At 36.1% G+C, this 24,518-nt stretch overlaps 1 protein-coding gene across 1 annotated transcript in view; it reads left to right on the top strand.

Annotated features, from left to right (window-relative positions):
• Positions 1-1,264: 1,264 nt before the first annotated feature.
• Positions 1,265-24,518, top strand: part of ANXA10 (annexin A10) — a 72,083-nt gene continuing 48,829 nt past the window's right edge. The window contains exon 1 of the mRNA XM_084759536.1: positions 1,265-1,604. Coding sequence (XP_084615662.1) covers positions 1,587-1,604 — 18 coding nt within the window. The 5' untranslated portion in view covers positions 1,265-1,586. The remainder of the gene's footprint in view (positions 1,605-24,518) is intronic.

The raw sequence follows: 24,518 nt of genomic DNA, 5'->3' as shown, positions 1-24,518 counted from the left end.
ACATGGAAACATGAACTCTGCACTTAAAACCATGAGGCCCAAGACTTTTAAAATTACCACAGGAAAAAAATTATAGTAATATTGTTTTCTTACAAAATTTGTTTTCTTTCATTTCCAGTTCTGAATTTTATGCTTTATAATTGCAATTGTTTTTAAATGGGTACTGTATGCACTCTAGACATATACATGGAGGGGGGGAAACTAATTTAGATGTGAGTTCAGACATGTATAAGGAGTTTATAAAGATTGACAGTTCCTAATATAATCTTTGTTTTGGAGAGTTTTAAACACTGGTTCCATTCAGATGTAATAAGGTATGAAGATAGTATACTTTATAATGAACTTGAAAAATATCGGCAACTGTATTTCTTCAAAGATTTCTATTACCAGGTAGTCATTTGGAAACACCAGATATATGATAACTCTTGCTCTGCTAAATGGACATAATATTAAAATGACCCCTACTGATTTATTACAATATGCATAGATCAGAATATCCCTCAGTTCAAATCAGAGTTTTATATAGTAAATGGCAATTAGCAAAAGAGAGCACTAGCTGGTCAACCTGAAAAGAGTAAGTCACTGTGAAGTTCTCAGCCCGAAATGGAAATTCCTCCTAACCCAGGGTTCAGGGATCTTCGTGGGAGGAGATGGGGGTAATTGTAAAAGCCAGGTGTGGTAGCTAACTTCAAGAAGGCAGTGTTTTCCAAACACAACAAGGAAAATGCACATATGAACTAACAACGATTGTGACAGCTTTCGCAAGATCTGAGAAAGCTCCAGAGACAAAATCCCCAACATAGAGAAGGGAAGGTAGACACGGAACCTCCCCGTGAGTTGAGACGCTGTTGGCATCTGATAGCTGACTTTAACAATCTGACTTTGGGTAGGTCAAGCACACACCAGGGCATGCTCTACTCTCAAGAGTCACTGGGTAACACAAACCGGACGCAATGGAGACAGAAGGAAATCAAAGAGAGGAAAAAAAAAAACTCCAAGATGGGTGTGAAGAAAGAGAGGAGGAATGAGAATGAAAGTATGTAACAGCAGTGAAAATGTTCAAATTATAAAGTATAAAATTTTCAAATATTGTTAAATATTTTACCCGGGAAAGTCTTAATAAAATCACAGCCTAGACATTGAAAAAGAGTTGGAACCAGCACTGGCACACCCCAAAGAGTCTCGGTGTTAATAATCATTAATCAGAAAATAAACCATTAACTCTGCCTAATCGGCTAACCTTTCCATGAGTCATCAGCTTTTGTGAAAGGTGACGCTTTGTCGTTATTTGGCTCATGTATGACTTTTATATCAACACATAAGCAGGGCCTGGGCCAGTGGTCCTATTTGTTTTGTGTAATGATTCTATCTATTTACATATGATTAATAGCCAAGTATAAATACTGTGTCTTGAGTCATGGGGTTCCAGATTTCCTTGCCTGAGATACCAGGTTGACCAGGCAGACATATTTAAATTTACCACTGCAGGGAACCTCGGGCATTCTGGCCTCACAAGGAACAACTCTGTGAAGCTGGTCCTTCGCTGAAATTCTTGTGATCTACGCTGGTTACTCACCCTCTTCAAAATGTATTGTGGGGAATATGTGAGTACATCAATTATTTCTATAAAACTTTCTGGTCTTTTGAGATTTGAGTTTCTTGGCATTTTGAAGAGGAAATATTGGTTTTAATTTGTCTTCATTAAAATTTTAATTAGTTATTGTCCAAAGTAACTATTAAATAGAGTTAATACTCTTAAGCCTTAAAATATGCATATATATTATTCTATTCTAATTAAATTGCTTCTCTTTTAATAAGTAGTCTGACTCAGAATCATACTAAAAATTGGTCTTCATGTTTATTTCTTAATATAGGAAATTAAAATAATTCTGAACACAACTCTTCATTTTGAATATCTGTTAAACTTAATGTAATTTTAACTTAGTTCTATTTTTCTTTATATGAATTATTTCAATATAAACCCTCTACTAATCCACTATCTTTGGAAGAACCAACAGTTATCTACATATGCATAAATGACAAAGTATCCATTTCATATGGTAATCTTATATAAGTATTTATGTATACTGAAAATAATTTCCTTTATTCTACATTACATTATAATGTACTTTCAAGAAAACTTTTTATACAGGAAATTCATATATTCAATTGAATAAAATAATTTTCTTTACTCATTTACACAGTAGTAATTCCTAGAAATTTTGTTTAGCTATTTCATATTTTAAACAGGCAATGCATGAGCACTTCAAATGTGGCTACTTTCTATCACTGTTAGTTTAGTAATTTGCACCTTAATTTTAAGATCTCATATACAGTTGGAATCCCTCATCACTTTTATTAATTATGACATGGTTACACTATGCTTTGGAGGAATTAAAGGTGTAATGTAGTTTAAGACAAAATTATAATTGAATCAATTTGTGAAATTCTTTTGTTTTCTACCTTTTTATCTGAATAAAGCCACTTGAAATTATTTAATCTGTGTGCCAGTCTTATACTATTGCTTATATTTTTAAAATATTTTTAAAACATTTATAAAATATGCATTCTATTTTAGAGATTAAAAAGTATCATTACACAAACATTTTAGGATACATAATTTGCTTTGCTTTTAGAACCAATAAAAAATGAAGATCAAAGAGTTGCATTTAAATTCATTAAAATTTATTTAAAATATCTTGATTAGCTGTGTTGTAGAAGAGTATTTAGATTTTATTACAATCACACCATGAATGGAGAGTAAAGTGATATTAAGTTTTATTTATATCAACAATGTCTCTATAATATAAACAAATTTCTTGTCTTAAAATATGTAATCCAAGTGTCTAGGATTTGCTGTTAAGGCAACCAACATTTATGTACAAACTCCTTATTCAGTCTTCATTTTGCATGAGGTGCCTTCAAACAAGAAATAAACTCTCCAGCAAGCAAGGAAGTTCATATTTTCTAATAGATATGATAACTAACTAGTTGACTATTGACAGAGCACTTGAAAGAAGACTCCTAAAGCCTCTACCTAGCAGTTCTGATTTGTAATGTCTGATATTTGAACTTACATGCTTGATATACACACAATAGCCTTTTTTGAGAACTCCAGAATGGTGCAATACTGCCACATATATACCAACCAAGAAGCAATAACATAGAAAAATAGCTACGTTACTATGAATGTCACTGTGTAATTTTTTCAATTGTTTCTAGAAATGTGGAGTTTAGTACCTCCTGGTGGTGAAGGCAGTTTAAGAATGTTTCTTCTGATCTGAAGCTAGGCTTACCTTTGACATAATAAATGTGTTTAATTTTGTGCTTATATGTAGTAATGCATCTATTGAAGATAAAATTACATTGGCAGCAAATCTCAAGTCTTTGGGTGTGTTAATTAGATATGTCATATTTCTAGAGGAATAAAGGACATAATACTGCAAACTATTGAAAAAAACTCATTCAAGTTGGGATTAAAACCTAACATCCACAGAACTCTAACTCTTCAAATTAAGATGGTCTCTTTAGAATACATTATGTTGACTGGTCTAGGAAAATGTTTCCTAATATTGTCTTGTTTTTGTCTTCAACCAATCCCAGGTGGGTTTTTTGGCATAATATTTTATTTATTGATTCATTGATATGATTTTAAGTTCCTTATAATTCTATTACTTTTCTACTTATTTTGAGACTTTTACATATTTCTAACACAGAAAAGCATTAATAATAGCAATACTAAAAACAATAGAACAAACTGACACTTGTACCAAATATACATATGAGTCATACCTAAGTTAACACTATACAATAAGCAGAAAGTTGAGAAATTATTCTAAAATATTTTAGTATCTACTGAAGAAACTCACAATTAGAGCTTTGTCTAATTTATTATCAACATTAGCTATTTCCTAGGAATATAAGTAATATATTGAAGATTCTTAAAGTTCTTAGCATCACTAGACACTCTTCTTAGTGACTTCAACTACAAGATTTCAGACTTCCTTAAGGTCAATGATGCTACCACCCTCTCTATATCCAAGATTAAAATATAAAAACTCAAAGACATTAATTACTGAGCAGTCATAAAGTTACAGACACAGGATCATGTATAATGCATAACAATTTACATAAGAGAGAGAAGAGAGGAGAAAGGGATGAAGGAAAAAAGAGAGGGAAGGACAGCAGGAGAGAAAGAGGAAGAAAGAGGAGAAATAGAGAAGCCAATATGATTATGCTACAGAATTTCCAACTTTATGTAGGAAAAGTAGGCCAATTGTTCTTTAGATTTATTGATTTGACTCTTAATTTTCTGTGGTATCAGGGAATAAACTCAGGACAACTAAACTATATCCTCAGCCCTTACTCTATTTTATTCTAAGAGAAGCAGATCTCACTAAATTTCCCAGTCTGGCCTCAAAATTTGTGACCTTCTTGAATAGATCTCAGGCTATTGAATAGGCCTATTTGGATTCCTGAATAGCCTCATTACATATATAAACATATCAAGCAAAGAAAAAATTCCCTGTGAATCCAATTAAGACATAGAAAAAATAACTAATTTTTAATATGTTCCTACTTCTAAATATGTCTCAAAATGACTTTGAAATGGCAGAGTCTATGTGGAAAATGGAGAGGGTCAATATTTTGGCCCAATGAGGATAGAATGAGTGCAATTTTAAGCAGTGATCTCCATAAACCAGAAAAACATCTCAAGGAGAATTATCTAGAAGTAACTACAGATGGAGGTGCAGTCAGATGCGAGTAGAGGTTGTTGAAACAGCAAGGTTTCATTTAGAATTTTAGACTCAATGAGATAGGAAATATGTTTTCTTCAAGATTGCTAAATACAAATAGCCAAAATACTATGACTGTAACATTAATATAATTCCTGATTGTTTCATGGTTCTTGTTGTATGTAGGTTATTTTATATATATGTGTAATAATATAAATGCATATGTTAAAAAAGATTATTATTGAAGCAGAAGTAGAGTGGTTATTTCTAAGAGAAACTTCCCTTTAAGATATCCTACTTGGATTATTTGTCTATAATATGACTTACTGAGCAAATATTATTAAAAGGTTATTCATACTTTAGATTGCTTTTCACTATCACAAGACTACAATTGTGTGAACTTTACACATATGATTCAACAAAAGCTGGGAGTGATGCTGGCTATGGCTTCAACCTTTACTGAAGCTTTGGTGGAATTAATAAGTGTTGGAATGAAAAAATTAAGTGCAATGACATTTTCTTTGGAGTAAAATGTAGGCATTTTGTTACATTTTTTAAAGGAAAAAATGTTTGCTCTACCGAATATTGATTCCTATAATGTAAGGGCTGGCAATATGAGAATGGTAAATAAGAGTACAGTCAGAAGCAATATTACCAATATCGTGTATGATCCGAGTGCTTTGGGACAGATTTTTTTCTTCATTGAGTCTAGTCTCAATTTCTCTAACTATTAAGCGGATGTGAGAGTGGGATAGTGGTTCGCTCCTGCAGTCTCCGAACTCAGAGAGCCAAGAGTTTAAGATAATACTGCATAATGAGTCTTGGCCAGCCTGGGATACCGGAGACATTTTCTCAAAATAGCACTTGCCACTCTTTCTTGAGACCCTCTTTTTGGAAGTGGGTAATAAATAAAGCCTAAGAAGGAATACAAGGAGTATAGAAAGCATCCCCCAAAGTGAGTTACTTTTTATTTTTATTAACTTTTATTAATTTTTAAATCAATTATTCTGGTTCTAAACAACACAAATCATTGCATTTAAAGAAGGGGTTATGTGCATGTGTGGTTATAATTACTAAAATTTTATAAGTAAATCTAAGTAGCATCACAATCACCATGAGTAGAAGTGCATCTTCTCTTAAACTAAGCATAATGTTTATTTGTATGAAGTTCCTAGATCCTAACACAAAATACTTTTTATATACTTTCCCAAATGCTAACTTTTTTTTTTTTCTGGAAAAAAATTAAATGTGCGCTCCTATTCATTTTCTTTCCTCTAAATGTTTCTAAGTTCATTTTCACTGGATTTTGCCTGAAAAGTATCTCAGCTGTTCTTTCGGAAGACAGTAATGACCTCCATCTATCTGTGCAGCTTAACTGATATAAGGCGTTGGCTTGTTGGAAGTATGCCAAGGCTAAATTCTTAAACCTCTTTCCTTTCCCACTCATTATCCATAGCATTAAAAGTCATAGACAATTTTTCCTATCTGCCCTTCAATTTACACATCAACCTAGCACTCATGCTTGAGCCCCAAGCATGTAACAATGTGTCTACTTGGTCAGTCAACTCCACCCTCTTATTGTAACAATGTGTCTACTTGGTCAGTCAACTCCACCCTCTTATTGTTGCAACCAAGAATAAATGAATATAAGAACAAAGAACTTGAAGTCCGGGTTAGATTATGTCTGTCTTTTATGACGTATTCTCAACACACTACTCACACACATTATGGGCTACTAGCTACCTGGTTTTTAGTGAAGAAGATTGTCAAAGTCTGCCTTCTGTGAACATTGTTTTGTTTTTGTTTTCTTTTTCTTTTTTATTATAATTTATTCACATTATATGCAATTGTTGACCTCTTCCTCTTTTTATTTTTTATTATTTTTCTTTTTTTTTTTACATATACAGTTATATTATTACACGTATATAAAATAAACTACCTACAGCAAGAAGAACCATGACACAATCAGGAATTATATAAATGTTACATTCATAGTGTTTTAGCTATTTGTATCCAGCAACATCGAAGAAAACATCTTTCCTATCTTGGTGCTTCTAAAATTCTGAATGTAAATCAATACCTAGCATATCTCATCTTTATCAATTTAAAACATCTATATAGATCTAAAAACATTTTAACCCCTAAACATATAAGCTTAATTGGAAAACTAAACTGTCTGGCCTTCAACCCCATCAGAGACCTGAAAAAGAATAAAATTAATTATTTGAGTAGACAGGAATGTCACAAACCAGCTCCTGGGCAAAATGTCCTCATATCTGCCACAGACAGAATTCTGTCTAAAAATGGGCAAGCTTAGATGTAGGCAGAGTGATGGTCAAACTCTGCCAAGACAGGGTAAGCAAGTCCTCAATAGTTCCTGCTTCACAAATATTTCTGTCATATTTATTGTGGCAGAAGGCTGAAGATGATGCTGTAACATTATAGAGAGAGTTTTAGGTGACTGTTCAGGCATCAAACTGTCTCTGTCATGTTCTCATTTTGGAGGCTAGGAACATTGTTTAGAGATGTAATTCTTCAGCGTATTCATACTAACAAGAATTAAATTTGTAGACTCATTTTTCCCAGATTCTATTTCGTAGGATCACATCTGTAGAAAATTGGTGCCCTCATCTCTAAATTCCTTTCCTCTTATGAAATTCTAATATTTCCAAATAAAGTAGATACCACATTCTTTTGTTTCAGCATGTTGACGTTTCCAGGTGAAACTACTTGAGTTCATTTCTTGTTGATTTGTTTTGTTTGTGTTTGTTTTCTGAGGCAGAGTTTCACAAGGTAGTCTGTGCTGTCCTGGAACTCACTATGTAATTCAGATGAGTCTCAAACTCAGAGATCAGCTTACCTCTGACTCCCAAGTACTCAGGTTAAAAGTGGGAGGCCATCATGCCAGAACAAAAACTTATTTTGAATTTATACCTCTACTATTAGCATTAATATATTGTGCTGATTTAAAATGTCAGTTTTAGTTCTCATTTCAAATAAAGAAAATATGTGTAAAAACATTGCTATTTTGTTCTTCCTAATTAGTCAACCCAGTTAACCAATAGTACAGGAAGTAAATCATTGGGTTATGACAAATGGTGAACTTTTAAAACTCATTAAATTAAGATAAAAGTCTTGAGAAATTGTGCTTGGTCCATAAGAGTCATGGTTACTTTAATGAGTCACGCATTTCTGTAACTGGGCGAGGTGGTAAAAGCAGAAAGCGTCTGTTACAAGCCGTTGCTCACTGATTTCTTTCATTTTGTGGCATAGTATCACAGACCCACACCCAACCTGCCATGTACTATAGAATTCTTTTATCAGCGGAAGTCCCTAATAACCAGGAGTAGCTCAGGTTGAGGCACCAAAAAGAAAGAGATTACGGGAATTTTAAGAACTATTTTTGAGACAGGTGTGGTGGCACATGCCTTTAATCACAGCGCTCAGAATGCAGAGGGTGGCAGATTTCTGTGAGTTTGAGGCCAGCCTGGTCTACAAAGTGAGTCCAGGACAGCCAACATTACACAGAGAAGCCCTGTTTCAAAAAACCAAAAAATAAAAAAATGAAAAGAACTACTTTTGGAGTCCATGCTGCCAACCTCAAAGTCTAGTCTTGTCAAGTCTCTTTAGTAATTCACAAACATTTTTTTCACAGTTTGTAAATATATATATTTCTTTTTCTTATCTAAAGAGGAATAAAAGTTGGGAAATCCTTGAGCCTGTTTTCTTGGTCCTGTGTTCTGTGTGTCACCACTCATACATTCTTTCTGTGATGGCTTCGCCCAAGTCCCTCAGACAGTCTAGTTACTTTTGTGAGCAGGGAATAAAACAAGTATTAGACCATGACAAGTATCATGTACAAAACATAAAAGTAATTCCTACACACAACTGTGTGTTTACTGTGCCGCTGCTATGACTGTAATGAGGACCCATTTCATTCACAAGCACTTCAGATTGCCTTTTCATCTTTGTATTGTGGCAATCACAATACAAAATAAAAAAAAAAAGGTAACAGGATGTCACAGTGTATTTTATCATCCTGTTTCTTTTTTTTTTTACTTTATTAAATATAAAATTTATTGAAAGAAGTTAATTATCTCTACTTCAGTAGTTGTTAGACATGGTGCTAATGGAAGGTTGCATATTCGATTAGCACCTTTTGCTGCACCTATGTAAATATGTAGACCTACACATCAAAAGAACAACACTGTTGACATCAAGAATACACTTTAGAAATCATTAGAAAATGAGGGTACTGTTAAGAAAAGTAGTTGAATATTGATATTATGCTATTTAAAATAAGCTGGAGAGAACCCTATAGTTGGGTTTTGCAGGTTATAAGAAGGGAAAGCACTTTGACCCCAGCAGACTCATCGATGTCATACTCGGTGCTGCTCACGTTTTGAATGGATAAGCAAATCATTTTATATCTTTTAAACTGGCTCATTCTTTTTCTTTTTTATTTATTTTATCTTATTAATTTATTCATATTACATCCCAATGGTTATCCCATCCCTTGTATCCTCCCATTCCTCCCTCCCTCCCGTTTTCCCCTTACTCCCCTCCCCTATGACTGTGACTGAGGGGGACCTCCTCCCCCTATATATGCTCATAGGGTATCAAGTTTCTTCTTGGTAGCCTACATTCTTTTTCTTACTTCTATTGTTGCAATAGCAATCTTCTGGAGTCATTGTTCAACTAACTCCCTTGGAGATATTGAAAATATGTGTACACACTCTGCCAGGTGTTCCTTTAGCTGCCATTCTCTAAATGTCACTGTTTTAAAGGGTAAGTTAGAAAACTGACAAAGGTCCTGAAAGACAGTGGCTCTGGTACCTGGAGGCCCGGGCTCTTTCTGTGTATCTTTCATTTGCTGACTCTTGGATGTTTAACCAGGCATGCAACTGCAATATAGAAAAGTAAATAGTCACAGTGAACACAGTCGTCCCTTCACATCAGCAAGCACTGGGACTCGAGGACCTTGAGTGAGAGCCAAAGTAGGGCTTGGGATTTGGGGATACTGTGGGTGTGTGACAAAAGCCACAGCTGCTCCTCTCTCAGCAAACAATAGACCTCCCCAGTATTCTACTCCCCTACAGTCCTCTCTCTCTCTCTCTCTCTCTCTCTCTCTCTCTCTCTCTCTCTCTCTCTCTCTCTCTCTCTCTCTCTCTCCCATATATTATAAATGCTAGGATTAATATTTGCAGATATTCCAGACCTTTCTTCAAGGTGAGTTGGAAATTCAGAAATTAGTGGGCAGGATGACATATAACCTACTTGTCAGTAATAAAGAAACAGGTAGACTTCTCCCTTCTTAGCTATTAGCCACCTTTGCTTTTTCATAACAGATATAAAATGCAAATTTATGACCCATTTTGTATTCTTTCTTTCTTTCTTTGTTCCTGTATGTGAGCATGCACACACACACACACACATACACATACACAGAGAGAGAGAGAGAGGGGGGGGGGGGAGGGAGAAAGAGGTTAAATATGTGTACATGTATACACATGCAAGTACATATGTGTGGAAGCCATAGGCCAGCCCTTGTTATAACTTCTCAGAGGCTGCCTAGTTTTGAGGCAGGATCTGTCATTGGCCTGGAGCTCACCTAATAGGTTGGACTGGATGGCCAATCAATATCTCTCCACAACCCCCAGCCTGGGATGATAAGTTCATGTAGCTTGTTGTCCCTTAATGTTCAGATAGGGTCCAGGGAAAGACCTCAGGTCCTCAACCTTGCAACTGCAAGCACTTTACTCAGAGATTTATCTCCCTGGCCTCTGGTCTCCTTAATAATTGTATTGCATTGTCGAGAAAGTATTCTCAGAAAATCTTGTGTCGTCTATAACTTGTTATTTGAACTAACTGAGCAACTTGGTGGAAAGATGCATTATAAATAAAGGCATCTGGCTAACTTCTTCAGCAGGTAGTCACTTGGGGGCGGAGGGGCCGTTCTGAGACAAGGTTTCTCTGTGTAGCCTTGGCTGCCCTGGACCCACTTTGCAGGCCAGGCTGGCCTCGAACTCTCAGCAATCTGCCTGCCTTTGCCCCTCTGAGTGCTGGGATTAAAGATTTGTCACTACATCCAACAGTTTAGTCACATTTTTATTGAGTGGTTGCCCAACCTCACCCCCTGGACACCAGCCCAAACAGACATGCAGACAGAGTAATTTTATGAAAACTATGTTTCACTGGCAATGTAGTGTGCTTTTTCCCAGCCCTTTTAGAGCTACGAAATTTTTTACTCCTCTGCCTGGGATCAAAATAGATTCACTGCGGAAGTATGCTCATCTGTGAAATAATCTGTCCCTTCCTTAAGGTAACATATGAGGCAGGATATTTCAAATGGCTATGGCTATAGTGCTTTTGTTACCTTTCAATTCAGGACTTTGTTCCCACTGGAATTTCTCCATCTGGGTTAGTTCTACTTTATCTGCTCTCTGCTGCTTTTCTCCATTTAAATGCACTTAGGATCTGCCTCCTTCCTGCTACACCTCACTCTTATGCCCATGTTTCAAGCTTTGTCTTATTCCTGCAGCATCAGTGACACATTACTGGTGAAAGCTGAATTCAGACCAGTGTACTGATATCTGACTAACAGTCTCCCGTCATGGATTCATGAAAATGGACTTGAACCTAAAACCGAACATTCTGAACTTTGTTTTGAGAACCTTCATACAGAAGTCACACAAATGATTAGGAGTAAAAGGATGACTCAATGATTGAAAGCATCTGCAGGGCACCCATGTTTGATTCCCACCACCCACAGGCCTGTTCACAACTATCTGTAAGTACAGTTCCAGGAGAACTGACACTCTTTTTTTTACTTCCCTGGGCACTAGGCATGTACACAGCGCACAGACATACATGCATGCAAAACACGCTTGCACATAAAATAAATACAATTTTTAATTATTTAGATTACCAATTACCCCTTCTCCAGATCTCTATTTTTTTTATTTGCTGAAGTAATCAACACTAGAGTATGACAAGTACTAATATCTCAGTCACCAACACCAGTTAGTTTGTACCCAATTCCTCATAATTTCCCTGTTCTCTATCAATAATTAATCAAAAATATGGCACCTCGTTATTGAGTCTCTTCATCTCTTATGATCTCTAATATTTCCTCAGTTTTCCTTCAATTTTCTGACCTTGATTCTTTCGAAGCGTATTCAATAATGAGTAAGAAGTGTTTCAATTTAGCATTTCCTGATGTTTTTCTTGATTAGACAATACATGTACTTTGTTCAAAACAATAGTATGGATGCATTATACCTTTTCCAGTGTATCAGAGAGATGGCAGTGTCAACCCCTAAGTCTTGGGTATAATCACCTAGTCGTGGTGAATTAGATAAGATTTCCCACAGTATTAGAATGAGTCTCCTTAGGTATTAGGAAATAAATGTGTTAAGGATATTCAATGATCTTTCACCTTAAATTTTTTTTGCCCATTTTAACATTCAAATTGGGTTCATTTTCTAATCCTTTTACCTTTTCCACATGTATTGATTGGAAATCATTTTTGAAGAAGAGATACAGGCATAATCTTATTTATTGACACATTAAATGTTTTAAAGGTTAAAAGACATTGATCTTCATCTTGGACTAACAACACATTCCCTCAAATATTTGTTAGTTCCCTCAAATTATTTTACCTATGGTTATTCAAATCTAAGAAGTCAACTCAACTCTTATTTTTATTACATTTGTGTGTGTGTGTGTGTGTGCATTGGCGGAAGCTATGTGAGTACTATAGACTGAAGTCAGTTCAGCAGATATACTAGCAAGTGCTTTTATTCCTGATCCATTGCACTGGCCCGTGACTCTTATTTTGAAATACCCTTGTTTTTAATAGCTGAGTAGTATTCCATAGTGTAAATGTACCACAGTTTCTTTATCCATTCTTCTACTGATGGACACTTAGGCTGTTTCCATGTTCTGGCTATTATGAATAAGGCTGCTATGAACATGGTTGAGCAAATTTTCTTGTGTGCTGGAGCATCTTCTGGGTATATTCCAAGGAGTGGAATAGCTGGGTCTTGAGGAAGCCCTATTCCCATTTTTCTGAGATAGCACCAGATAGATTTCCAAAGTGGCTGTACTAGTTTGCATTCCCACCAGCAATGAAGGAGTGTTCCTCTCTCCCCACATCCTCGCCAGCATGTGGTGTCGCTTGAATTTTTGATCTTAGCCAATCTGATGGGTGTAAGATGGAATCTCAGAGTTGTTTTGATTTGCATTTCCCTGATGATTAAGGAGGTTGAGCATTTCTTTAAGTGTTTCTCAGCCATTTGATATTCCTCTGTTGAGAATTTTCTGTTTAGTTCCAAGCCCCATGGATTGAGCTAGAAATGATCATAATGAGTGAGTTAACCCAGAAGCAGAAAGACTCAAATGTATATACTCACTTATATCTGCATATTAGCCCAAGGGGCATGTCCCACGAAAGCCTCACTTACTAGGAAACTGAGACAGAGGGGAGGACATTCTAGTGGGACTCTAGATGAGAGAAGCATGGGAGAATGGCAAAGTAGAAGGATCCAGAGGGTCCTAGAAGCCTACAAGTAGAACATTATGATAGGCAGATTTGGGCTCAGGGGTCCCGCTCAAACTAAGGCACCAGCCAAGGACAATACAGGCGGTAAACCTTAAACCCCTACCCAGATCTAGACAATAGACAGAACACTCTCCATAGTAGAGTGGAGAGTGGGATATTACTTTCTCACATACTCTGGTGCCTCACCTTTGACCATGTCCCCTGGAGGGGGAGACCTGGTGGCACTCAGAGGAAGGACAGCAGGTTACCAAGAAGAGACTTGATACCCTATGAGCATATACAGGGGGAGGTAATCCCCCTCAGGAACAGTCATAGGGGAGGGGAATAAGGGGAAAATGGGAGGGAGGGAAGAATGGGAGGATACAAGGGATGGGATAACCATTGAGATGTAACAAGAATAAATTAATAAAGGAGAAAAAAATTTAAAAAAAAGAAATACCCTTTATTTTTGTTCTCTGAGATTTCTGTTAATGTAGAATTCACGATTTTCCTAAAGTTTTCTGACTCACTGAACTTAACACTGGTATTTAAAAACCTGGCTATTACATGTGTTACCTGTTGTTAAGACCTTGTAGTGAACAAGGTGAAGAGCCATGTGCCCACTTATCTATGCATAGCTGCATTCACTTCTGTTCATGAAAACAAGTATATGCCGGTATGTATCTGCCTGTTTACACACCATTCTCTAGCTATCTACTCATCATGTACCTTCATTCTGTTATCTCTGATCTAATCAGGGTCACTATTCCCATCCTCCCATTCATTTTCACTTCTCTCCAAGGCAACAAAAACCACGAGTATAGGCATTTGAATCAATTTTCTTATTTTCTCAACCCAGCTATACACGTAGGTTAATACTTGTGAAGCTATTTTCCCAGGAACAACGGTTTTCTTCCCTCTTATTTTATCATCTTAAGTCAAAAACACCATTTTTATTTTTCAAAGTTGGGTAGGACATGCGGGAAAGTGTCCCCCCTTTACTTTTCTAGAAGAAAGTCCACAGCAATGATATTATTTATCCTTTGAAAAAACAACCTTGAGCAAAACCCTGTAGGCCTGACATTTTCCTTACTGAAATATTTTCAACTAGGACTTCCATTTTGCTATTTAGGAGAGAGCAGGTTTTCTGACTCATTTTATGGAGCTGGATTACACTTAAGCAGAAAGTATGTCAACATTACAAGAAAAGAAAATTGAATAGCAGGAATCCTTATGAATATAGCTTCAAATATATCCAATCTAAAAAAAACACAATGTGGTAATATGTAAGAAGGACCTAGAAAGGCCAGTGAGAGTTTAAGCATTCAAACACCAGTGAGTATATCATGCCTTATTAACAAAGTATTCAGTATACAATGCAAGAATAGAAATGAACAAATTTAGCCCCATATTTGATCACGTCCACTGGATGGAGAGGCCTGGAGGCACTCAGAGGAAGGGTAGCAGACTACCAAGAAGAGACTTGATACCCTTTGAGCATATACAGGGGGAGGAGGTCCCCCTCAGTCACAGTCATAGGGGAGGGGAGTAGGGGGAAAGCGGGAGGGAGGGAGGAATGGGAGGAGACAAGGGATGGGATAACAATTGACATGTAATATAAATAAATTAATAATATATATAAATAAAATTAACCCCATTGATGTTCAAACCTCTCAATAAACTGAAACACCAATTTCCTTATCTTGATTAAAGATAGCTGTACAACAAGCCCTATAGCCAACATACCTAAAAGTGGACTATCAAAGTACTTTGTGCAGTCTCATCTTCTGCTTTAGTCTTCTAGGCTGGAATCACAGTAAAATGTCCTCTTTAGGAACTTAATTATTTCTTTTTAATATGAACATAATCATCAACAAAGGGAGGCCAATACAATATACTATAAAACATGGTTTGGGTTACCAATCATTAAACAAGTGGCTATGTGTAAATATTGAATCATCATTTTCATATGCAATACTTTGTAATGGAAGTGCTCCCCTTACTTTATACTACCTTGTTGATATGATTTCTTAGACCACTCGTAAGTTTGAGAAGCATGTTTGGAGCCATTAGATGGTATTTTCCTTCAAATATAAAAAACAGCAACAATAAAAGTAATTTTATAAAGTCAAAGATTAGATTATTAACAAGATATCAAAGTTATTCAACTAGGGAACAAATTCCACATGATCACATACAAAGATACAAAAAGCATGGAAGAGAGCCTACCTGTAGACTATTGCCAATAATCTCTTCAATTCAACTTCTTAACAATTCTTTGTTGTGTTGGGGGTTGATCTGGTGTCGCTATGTGTTCAAATGTTGGGTACTGCCCCCCAAGATCTGGTTGCACCCTGGATGAGCAGAGTCTCACCTACACTAAGTGACACTGTGTAAACTTTGCTCGGCAATATTCTCTGCCTGGTTAAATAAAGCTGCTGACAGTCTACAGCTGGTCGGAAGAAAAGTACATGGACCGTAGGTCCCTAGGCTTGGAATTGAAGAAGAGACCATGAGGTCAAAGGCAAGGAGAAGGAGGAAGATGGGCGCACTATTAGGCAGGATGGACTAGGAGCACATGGCCAAGAGAGGACAGACTAATGGAGCAGATGTCACTCAGGAGTGCTCAGACTCACAAGTGAAGGGCATTTATGTGGTTTTTAGGGAAGGTAGCATTAGAATAGCTCAGAACTTGCTCAGTATAGTGCCTACAGCTTAAGAATAAACCCCAAGAAAAATAGTTTCTTAATATATTGTAGATAACAAGAAGAAAAATTACTGTAATTGTTTTCCAGAGATTTCTTTATTTACCACGTTGATTATATTAAATACTCATTCATTGTCTAAGGTTTTAAAAATGTTCTTATTCTTTAGCAAAAGTCTTGCTATATAGTAAAAAAATCAGTTATTGTTTGCTATTAGTTTGGATTACTTTTGAACATGCATATTAATATTGTTGAAGTGTTTCTTCCATTTACTTCTGTCCACTATTCTGATTTCACTGGTTAAAATCACTTTTGAGTATTATTTATGAGAGAATATGTGATTGGTACATTCATTTCTCTTTATTTTAAGTTGTCATTTTGCTGGATTTAAGGTTTTTGAGTCCTGAATTTTTTTTCTTCTGGCTTCTAAAATGGATCAGGGGTGTTCTCACATTTAATATTAAGGAAGAGGGTTTTGATTTATTTCTTTTATAAGTGACCTAAATGCAATACTGCAAATGTTAGCTTTAGTCTTTTCATTAATGTTCAGCAATATGAAATTATTTACTTATGTTGAATTATGTGATTTTTTTTATTATCTAAATGTTTCTATATCATTGTTGCCTTTTCATGGAGCTGTCATTTCCAGTATGTAGACAACATTTGTTTCAGGTGCAAGAAATCTGCTTGGGACAGGGTAAATTTGTAAACTGAGAGTTTAGAATTGGTGGACACACAGGTGGGGATTTTAAGTAAGTCATTTAATTACCTAAGCTCCCATAATAAATCATAGAGGACAAATTCCACATAGCTCCGACACCCTTAGTGTCATGCTCCTCATGTTGCAATGGTCTAAAACTCTACAGAAATTCCATTAGCCTGAACTTAAACTATCAGCCAGATGAGTTCCTGCTGATGCCAAGGGAAGAAAGTGTTTCCTTGCCTTACCCAGCATCTAATGATACCCATATTCATGTCTCATGTTCCCTCCCTTTACATTTAAAGTTAGCAGAAGCTCTAGCTTCCATTATCCTGTTGCTTTTTCCTGTTTATAGTCAAATATCCCTTTGACTTCACCATATGAAGCCAGTCACATTTATGACTTATTCAGATGCTCTAAAGGCAATCTACGACGTTCCAGTTCACAACATTTAATTTTATAGTATTGGAAAAGTCTCTTTGGTGTAAAGTAACGTTCACAGGTTCCAGACATGAGAAAGTAGGTATCATGTGATTTAAAAAGTAGGCAGCACTTGAAGCTTTCTGTTTCTACTGTAATTAGCTTAACTTTAGTAGTCTTCTATTGAGTTAAAGTTGCTTTCAATAACATCTTCCTGAAAATTGTTTCCTATAGACTAGCTAAGATATTTTGCCTATTATTTTTTAAGAAGCAGTGTAGAGGAGATCAGATGTTTCTCTGTCTCTCTTAAATTCCTGAAAATATAACTCCTAAATTAGAAAGACTTAGTAGTCACTAATTTAGTAATTGGATCTATAAATACTTCTCTGTCAATGTGGGGAAAAAAAAGATAATATGGATGCCCCACCTCAGTATCACTAGCTGTGTCAATGCTAATGAACTGGGCGTCTGTTGATCAAATTTTATTTTCATTAGATAAAGTATACATATTTTCTTTGCAAGATATAAGCTGAAGTCATATTGCACTCTTAGTCAGAAGTTAGATTCACGAAAATCATATTACAGTAACTGCTCTGCTAAAAATCTTCATATGGTTGAAGAATGTAGAAAATATGGTTAATATTTCTCTCACTTTAAGTTGTATTTCTATTTCCTGAGATTAATTAGTTTAGGGAATATCTAGCCAGCATAAGCAAGGTTTCCTTTTTTATTTCAGCCTTGAAGCAGAAATAGTTTCTTAAGAGAATTTAATGTAAAATTTAAATTTTAGGGTTGAGAGACAGAAAAGTAGTCAGAAAAATAAAATAAAATAAAGTAAGATGCAGCTAAGAACATTGGCATGAGCTTCTCAAAAAGAACTATGCCATGCCTTCTAATGTCAGGTAGTCCCAGTAGGGAGTAGCCTAGTGCCTTCATCCTTTCCAATGCCGTCAACAAAATGTATCTGTAACCAACATACTGGGGAGTCAGGACAACAGAGAATTCACATTGGGATGCTGCAGATAGCTTTAACGCAATTTTAGAAATTTTTAAATGTTGAGAACCCAGCCACTAGGAATTTACTTTTGTTTACTTTTTATCAGTCTTCCCTCAAATCTACACATCATACACAGAGAGAGAGAGAGAGAGAGAGAGAGAGAGAGAGAGAGAGAGAGAGAGAGAGAGAGAGAGAGAGAGAGGAGACAGACAGACAGAGTGAGAGGCACATACACAAACACACACACACGCGCATGCATGTGTACACACACCAAAGGAGCCCCAAGAGGGGACCATCAAGGCTGGCAGATCTGGGCAAAGGAGGGCCTACGTAAACTTCTCCACCAACAAAATACAATGCATACAGTAAACCCAGACCCCCTGTTCAGATCTAGCCAATGACAACTCATTCTCCACTGTTTTGGGGAGACTAGGGACCACTCTGACATGAACTCTGCTGCCTCCTATGTGACCACATCCCCATGATGGGGAGGCCTGAGGACACTCAGAAGGAGGGGAAGCAGGCTATCTGAATGAGACCTGATGGGCTATGATCACATGGTAGGGGAGGAGGCCCCTTCTTTAAGAGGTCTAGGAGAGGTGAATAGGGCAAAAAAGGGAGACAAGGAGGGAGCAGGAAGATACAAGTGAGGGAATAACAATCTGGATTTAATCTGAATAAATTATTAAAAAACAATATGTTTTACTTTGCAATTTTCTATTTTTTCTGTAAGGACTAGGGATTCTTATAGAAATGAAAATGTGTTTTCTTTTACATAAATGAGAAAGGCTCCTCGATCAAACATGGTGTTTCATCTTACAAAATTTACTGCTGTAATGGAAATAGTATTTACTATAGAGTTACAGTTGAGTTTGAGTGTTTGCTTCATGACACATCATCAGTGTGCTCTACAGCAATTTAGCATCCTAGGGATGCCTCATGTATGAAGAAGATAAATAAAATCAGTCCCTCAAGGCTGCTCAGTAAAAAGCAGATGAAAACACTTAGAAAATCATCTGTTTATATGAATAATTAATATTAGTGAGTAGAAAAGACTACTGGGTAATTTAAAGTATTCAGTCGTGGTTAGATTTTTCTGTCAACTTGTCACAAGCCAGAGTTATCTGAGAGGAAGAAACTTCAACTGAGAAAATGCCTCAATCAGTTTGGCTGTAGACAAGTATGGGGCGGGGGGAGTTTTCTTGTATAATGATTGATGTGAGAGGGTCCAGGGCACTATGGGTAGCACATCTGAGGAGGTGGTCCTGAGTAGTATAAAGAATCAGACTGAGCAAGACTTGAGGAACAAGCCAGTTAAGTAGCTTTCCTCAATGCCTTCTGCATCAATTTCTGCCGCCGGCAGCTGTCTTGTGATCCTGCCCTGAGTCCCCTTAGTGACTGACTGTGAGCTATAATAAAGTCTCTCTCCCCTCTAGCTTGCTTTTGGTCATGGCATTTAACACAACAATAGAAACTTAATGCCCTTGCGGATCTTGGGAAACCTAATGAAGTTTAAAACTTCTTTGAGTCCACATTGTGTTTAAGGAACTACATATTAGTTGCCCACTGGAAGTTTACAATTCCAAGATAATGAACAACAGAGGAGAGGATCACGTGTAATAGGCGTGCAGGTGGAAAGCACTGTGCCAAAACATAACACAAACAAAAACCAAAAAAACACCTTTCGAAACCATGCCGAAAAAATCATTGTTGAATGGGCTCTTGACAAATATGAAGAAAGTTCAAAGACTGAAACAATTTCAAATCTATGTCTCTTGCATAGAAAACCAATTTGCAGTTTCACTCCTAGCTAGTTACACTACATATAGGCTCAACACTAGACATGAGGCATTTGTTATGTCTTCCTCTTGTCACCACAATAATAGAGAAAGAACAATTGGTATCTCTAAATCTTTCCTTTAAAAAAAATCCCCATGCTTTTCAAAGTTCCCAAGCTAGTAAATAATTCATGTCTGAGATTATCTTCTAAGTTTATTAAAAGGTACTTCCTTACCATATATTTTCCTTATACTATAAAGAAAATGCTATGATATTTAACTTTCAGATATTCTGAAAAGCTAAAGATAAATTTCCACTATCATTTGAAAATTATACTAAAAGCCCCATAATGATTCTTTATATAAAATAACTGAGTCGGGGCTCAAGTAAGCAAAGGATTTTCCAAAAATAGGGTAGATGAAGACAAATCCATCTGCATATATAAATCCATATTCTGCATGATGTTTGGTTGTTTAAGCTAAACTTAAACTTGAGTTAAATATGAAATTTATCAGCAATTAAAAAAATAAACATTGCATCAAGACACACTAAAACATACTGTACTTTTAATGCACCTAAAATGGAATTTGACAGCCTTTTACCCTGTATCAAGAAATCTCACTTTGGCTAATTGTAAATGTTTATCCATAGTAATAATATATTCAAGTGTCTCTAAAGTCAATCTAAAAAAATATATCTCAGAATATTGACCAATTAGATTTTTGTATCTTCCAAAATACCTGGTTTTAAAATGTATTTATTATTAAATAAAAATATGTGGCCTTTTTAGTTTTGGCAGAAATAAATCACTTCAGTTGATGATTTTATATTACATTCTTAATAGTAATCATATACATATCAAGCTTACAGTGACTATTTGTAGCTATTCCAAGGTACAAAGATTATGAACTATTGTGAGGCTATGAGGAAAAGGAGAGCAATGTGTTCTTGACCCTAATGACATGGACTACTCCGGTGGTTTCAATGAGAGCTTCTCCTCCTCCATAGGCCGGTGTTTTTGAATAGTTTGCAACCAGTTGGTGTAATTTTTTGAGAAGACTATAGAATCTCCAGGCAGGCAGTAGATCCTTGCTGAAACTGTATGACCATCACTGAGGACAGGTTTTGAGGATTTAAGTCTATCTCTACTTCCTGTTCCCTCTGCTTCCTATTTTTTGGATGGAAAATGCAACTAGCTAGTTTCATGTCCCTGCAATCCTTTGTCATGCTTTCCCCACTATGATGTACTCTGTCCCTTTAAAACCATAAGACACAATAAATCCTTCTTTAAGTTCATTTGGCCATGGTATCTTATCAAAACAACAACAAAGTAGAAACTACAGGTACTAAACAGCAAGGTGTTATGAAGATTAAATAAAAGAGGAAACATCCCCTCCCGTTCAGCAGAAAGGAGTGTGTAGAATGTTCTCTGTTCATTCTCACAGTGAGTGGTCCCAGCCACATGTTTTCCACTGTTAGGCAGAAGCTATTGTAACTCTGCATGTTCTCCATCTCCTTGATTTATGCTGTGACTTGAGCTTCTTAGGACTCACTGAGGGCCAGTCTGCAGGAAGCATGATTGTAATGTGATTGCTTTCCAGGAACAGGGAATCTCTGTAATCTGACTACTGTCTGCTCTCATAAGTCATACTAAGGGATGTTTCCCAACCATCCCCACATTACCAAGACCCTGGTTGTATTTCACCTAAGAGAAAGCTTTGGAGCTTTGTAGAATATGTTTAGTACTAAAGAAGATTTCTCCTTGCTATCCATTTAATTATATTGGCTATTTTAAAGATGTTTATGCATTTTTTAATGAAAAGTAAAAAGTGAATCTAGATGTGTTAAAATATATTTTTAATTTTTATTAATTAAACATTTTTATTTTTTACATATACATTATATTATTATACATATATACAATAAACTATGACACAATCAGGAAATTATATAAATTATATAACTGTCTTAGTGTTTTGGCAATTTGTATTTGGCAGCCTTGAAGAAAACATCTTCCCTATCTTGGTGCATCTAAAATTCCGGAATGTAATTCAATCTCCATCACATTTTGTCATTATCAACTTAAAACATCTCTCTAGACCTAAAACCATCTTAACCCCTAAACAACTAAGCTTCATTGTAAAACTAAACTATCTGGTCTTCAACTCCATCAGAGACTTGAGAAGGAATAAACTTGATTAACTGAGTATGCCAGGAGTGCAGGTTAGTAGCTTTCAAAAAAAAAAAAAGTAAGAATAACTTTATTGTTTCTTTTAGAATTTCTGAAGCAATTTAATTAGACTCCCTAAGCAAAGCAGGTTGTTATTGCCATTGCTTTTTGTTGCCCATCAAAATGGATAGTAAATCCCTATTGCTGAAGATGCTACACATATTTGTCACAGGACATGGAGAAATTTAAATAGTACTGACCAGAAGAGTTCCTCCTAGATGGTTAGATTGTAAAGCACCAGAAGATGCTATCTAGGAGGCTGGTGGGATGGGGGAGTCATTAGCACTCTCACTCAGTAATGAATCCTGTGGACCACATCTGGGATATGCACATGGGGACAATAGTGGCATGGATGTTCTGGGAGTAACCAAGTGCTTTGTCGTTGGAGTTGAGACCCATTCCATAGGAGAAAGCACATGGAAATCTGGCCAAGAATCCATAGTTGGGGAGTTCATAGGACCTGGAGTGAATCTTCTACTACTCCTCTCCTAAAAGGGCATACTATCAAAATGCCTTCTAAATTCATAACTCTGCATCTATAGATGAGTGAAACTTTAAGACTTACCAGAGATGTCTCTTTCTGCAGTGGACAGTGATTAATGCAGAAAGCCACAACTGGCAAAGTTCAGAAAGTAAGTAAGTGTGGATACCCGGGCACAAACTGGACATGTGTATCTCATTCATGCCCAAGGCTCAGGAACCATCAAGAAAGAGGGGTCAGGAAATATGTAAAGGCCAGAGGTCAGAGAAGACTGTGGTGAAACAGTCTCTTCTGCATGTGACAGAACTAATGTGACAGAACTAATACACTCATGAGTACATGGCACCCATGATCAAGCCAGTTAACACTACAACACGGGATAGAAAGAGATTCCGAATCCCCGCCACTAAATGAAAACCGTTGACCGCTGTCAACTTCTAGGAGAGAGTCTGTTTTCTTTAAGGATGTGGTGCCTGATTGACCATATCCCAATGTATGGCCACAGCCCAATGAATATATAACCATCATAAAAAAAAAGAAGACAACAAGAAGTTGAGGTTTGGAGAAAGAGGGAGGATCTGAGAGGAACTAGGAGGACGAGTGGGCAGCGGATATTTTCGAAATTTACTGTGCAGGTTTGTTTTTGACAGCTTGAGTCACCTTGGAGAAAAGAACATCATATAAAAAAAATGCCTCATCAAATTGTCCTATGGGTATGTCAGTGGGACATTTTCTTAATTAACGATTGATGTGAGAGGGCTCAGACTTCTTTGGTTAATATTATTTCTGGGCAAATGGTCCCGGGATGTAGAGGAAAGGTTATTGATCAGGCTATGGGAAAAAAAGCCAATACCTAATGTTCTATGTTTTCTGCTTCAGTCTCCCACCTTGGGTTTTTGGCTTGGTTTCTTCAATTACAGACTATAACCTGCAAGCCAAATAAACCCTTTCTTCCCAAGATCGTTTTGGTCATTGCTTTATTACAGCAGCAGAAGTCAAGATAAAACATATACAGTAAGGCACTCATAAAGAATTAGTGAATGTATCATCTATTCTTTACTTTTAAGCATTAATTTAATTTGTTCTTAGATATTCATATCTTGATTTCCCAGTGCAATTTGCATATTAAAATTTATACTTATACCCAAGAGTTCAGTGTCCCACCCAAAGATGATCTTCTGTAAGAATTTTCTGGTCACTATACTTAAAACCTTCCCTGGTTAGTGACATCACACTGGCCACTCTCAATACAAACTTCCCAGTCATCCTTGCTTTGTTCTGTATTTTAATGAAATGCTTTGAAGTATTTTCTAATTTAACACAAAAGTAACTGTAAATTGTCCGTGTGTTACCTTTACTGTGTTGAGATATGTTCCTCTGTACTGAGTTCCATCTGGATTCTTAACATGTAGATATATTAATTATTGGTTATTCTTTATTGGTTATTCTTTGAGAAATAGATAATATCCTGAAGAAAAAAATCATTATTCATGTTTTCTATCTTGTATATTTTATAAATTAATTCTCATTAACAAAGTATTATAAAGTGGCATTTTTATAAAGAATAAAAGATGACAGACATTCTAACATTTGTACACAGTTCACATTTGTAGTGATTCTTTGATTATTAGCAGATTAATTTATTGCATTTTTTCTGTAGAGACATTTTTGCACAATGTGTTAGTCTCTCTCACAGGTCTTTTGTTGTTCTTAAGTCTGAGGATGTTTTCTTCCATTGACTGCTATAATTATAGTGGTAGTTGCTGTTTTCAAAGTGCACACACCTCCCCAAGTTCTAGATTACAATATCACATTTCATCACTACAGGACTCTATGATACTAAAGCCATCTTATCCCTATTATGTAACTGAAGAAAAATGAGGGACATTGAATTGAAAAAACTTCTGTTCTTCACAGTTTCTTAGTGA

This window comes from Acomys minous (genome assembly GCF_964271855.1).
Source record: "Acomys minous genome assembly, chromosome: 15".
Lineage (NCBI taxonomy): Eukaryota > Metazoa > Chordata > Mammalia > Rodentia > Muridae > Acomys > Acomys minous.
This window is presented reverse-complemented; position numbering and strand designations above follow the sequence as displayed.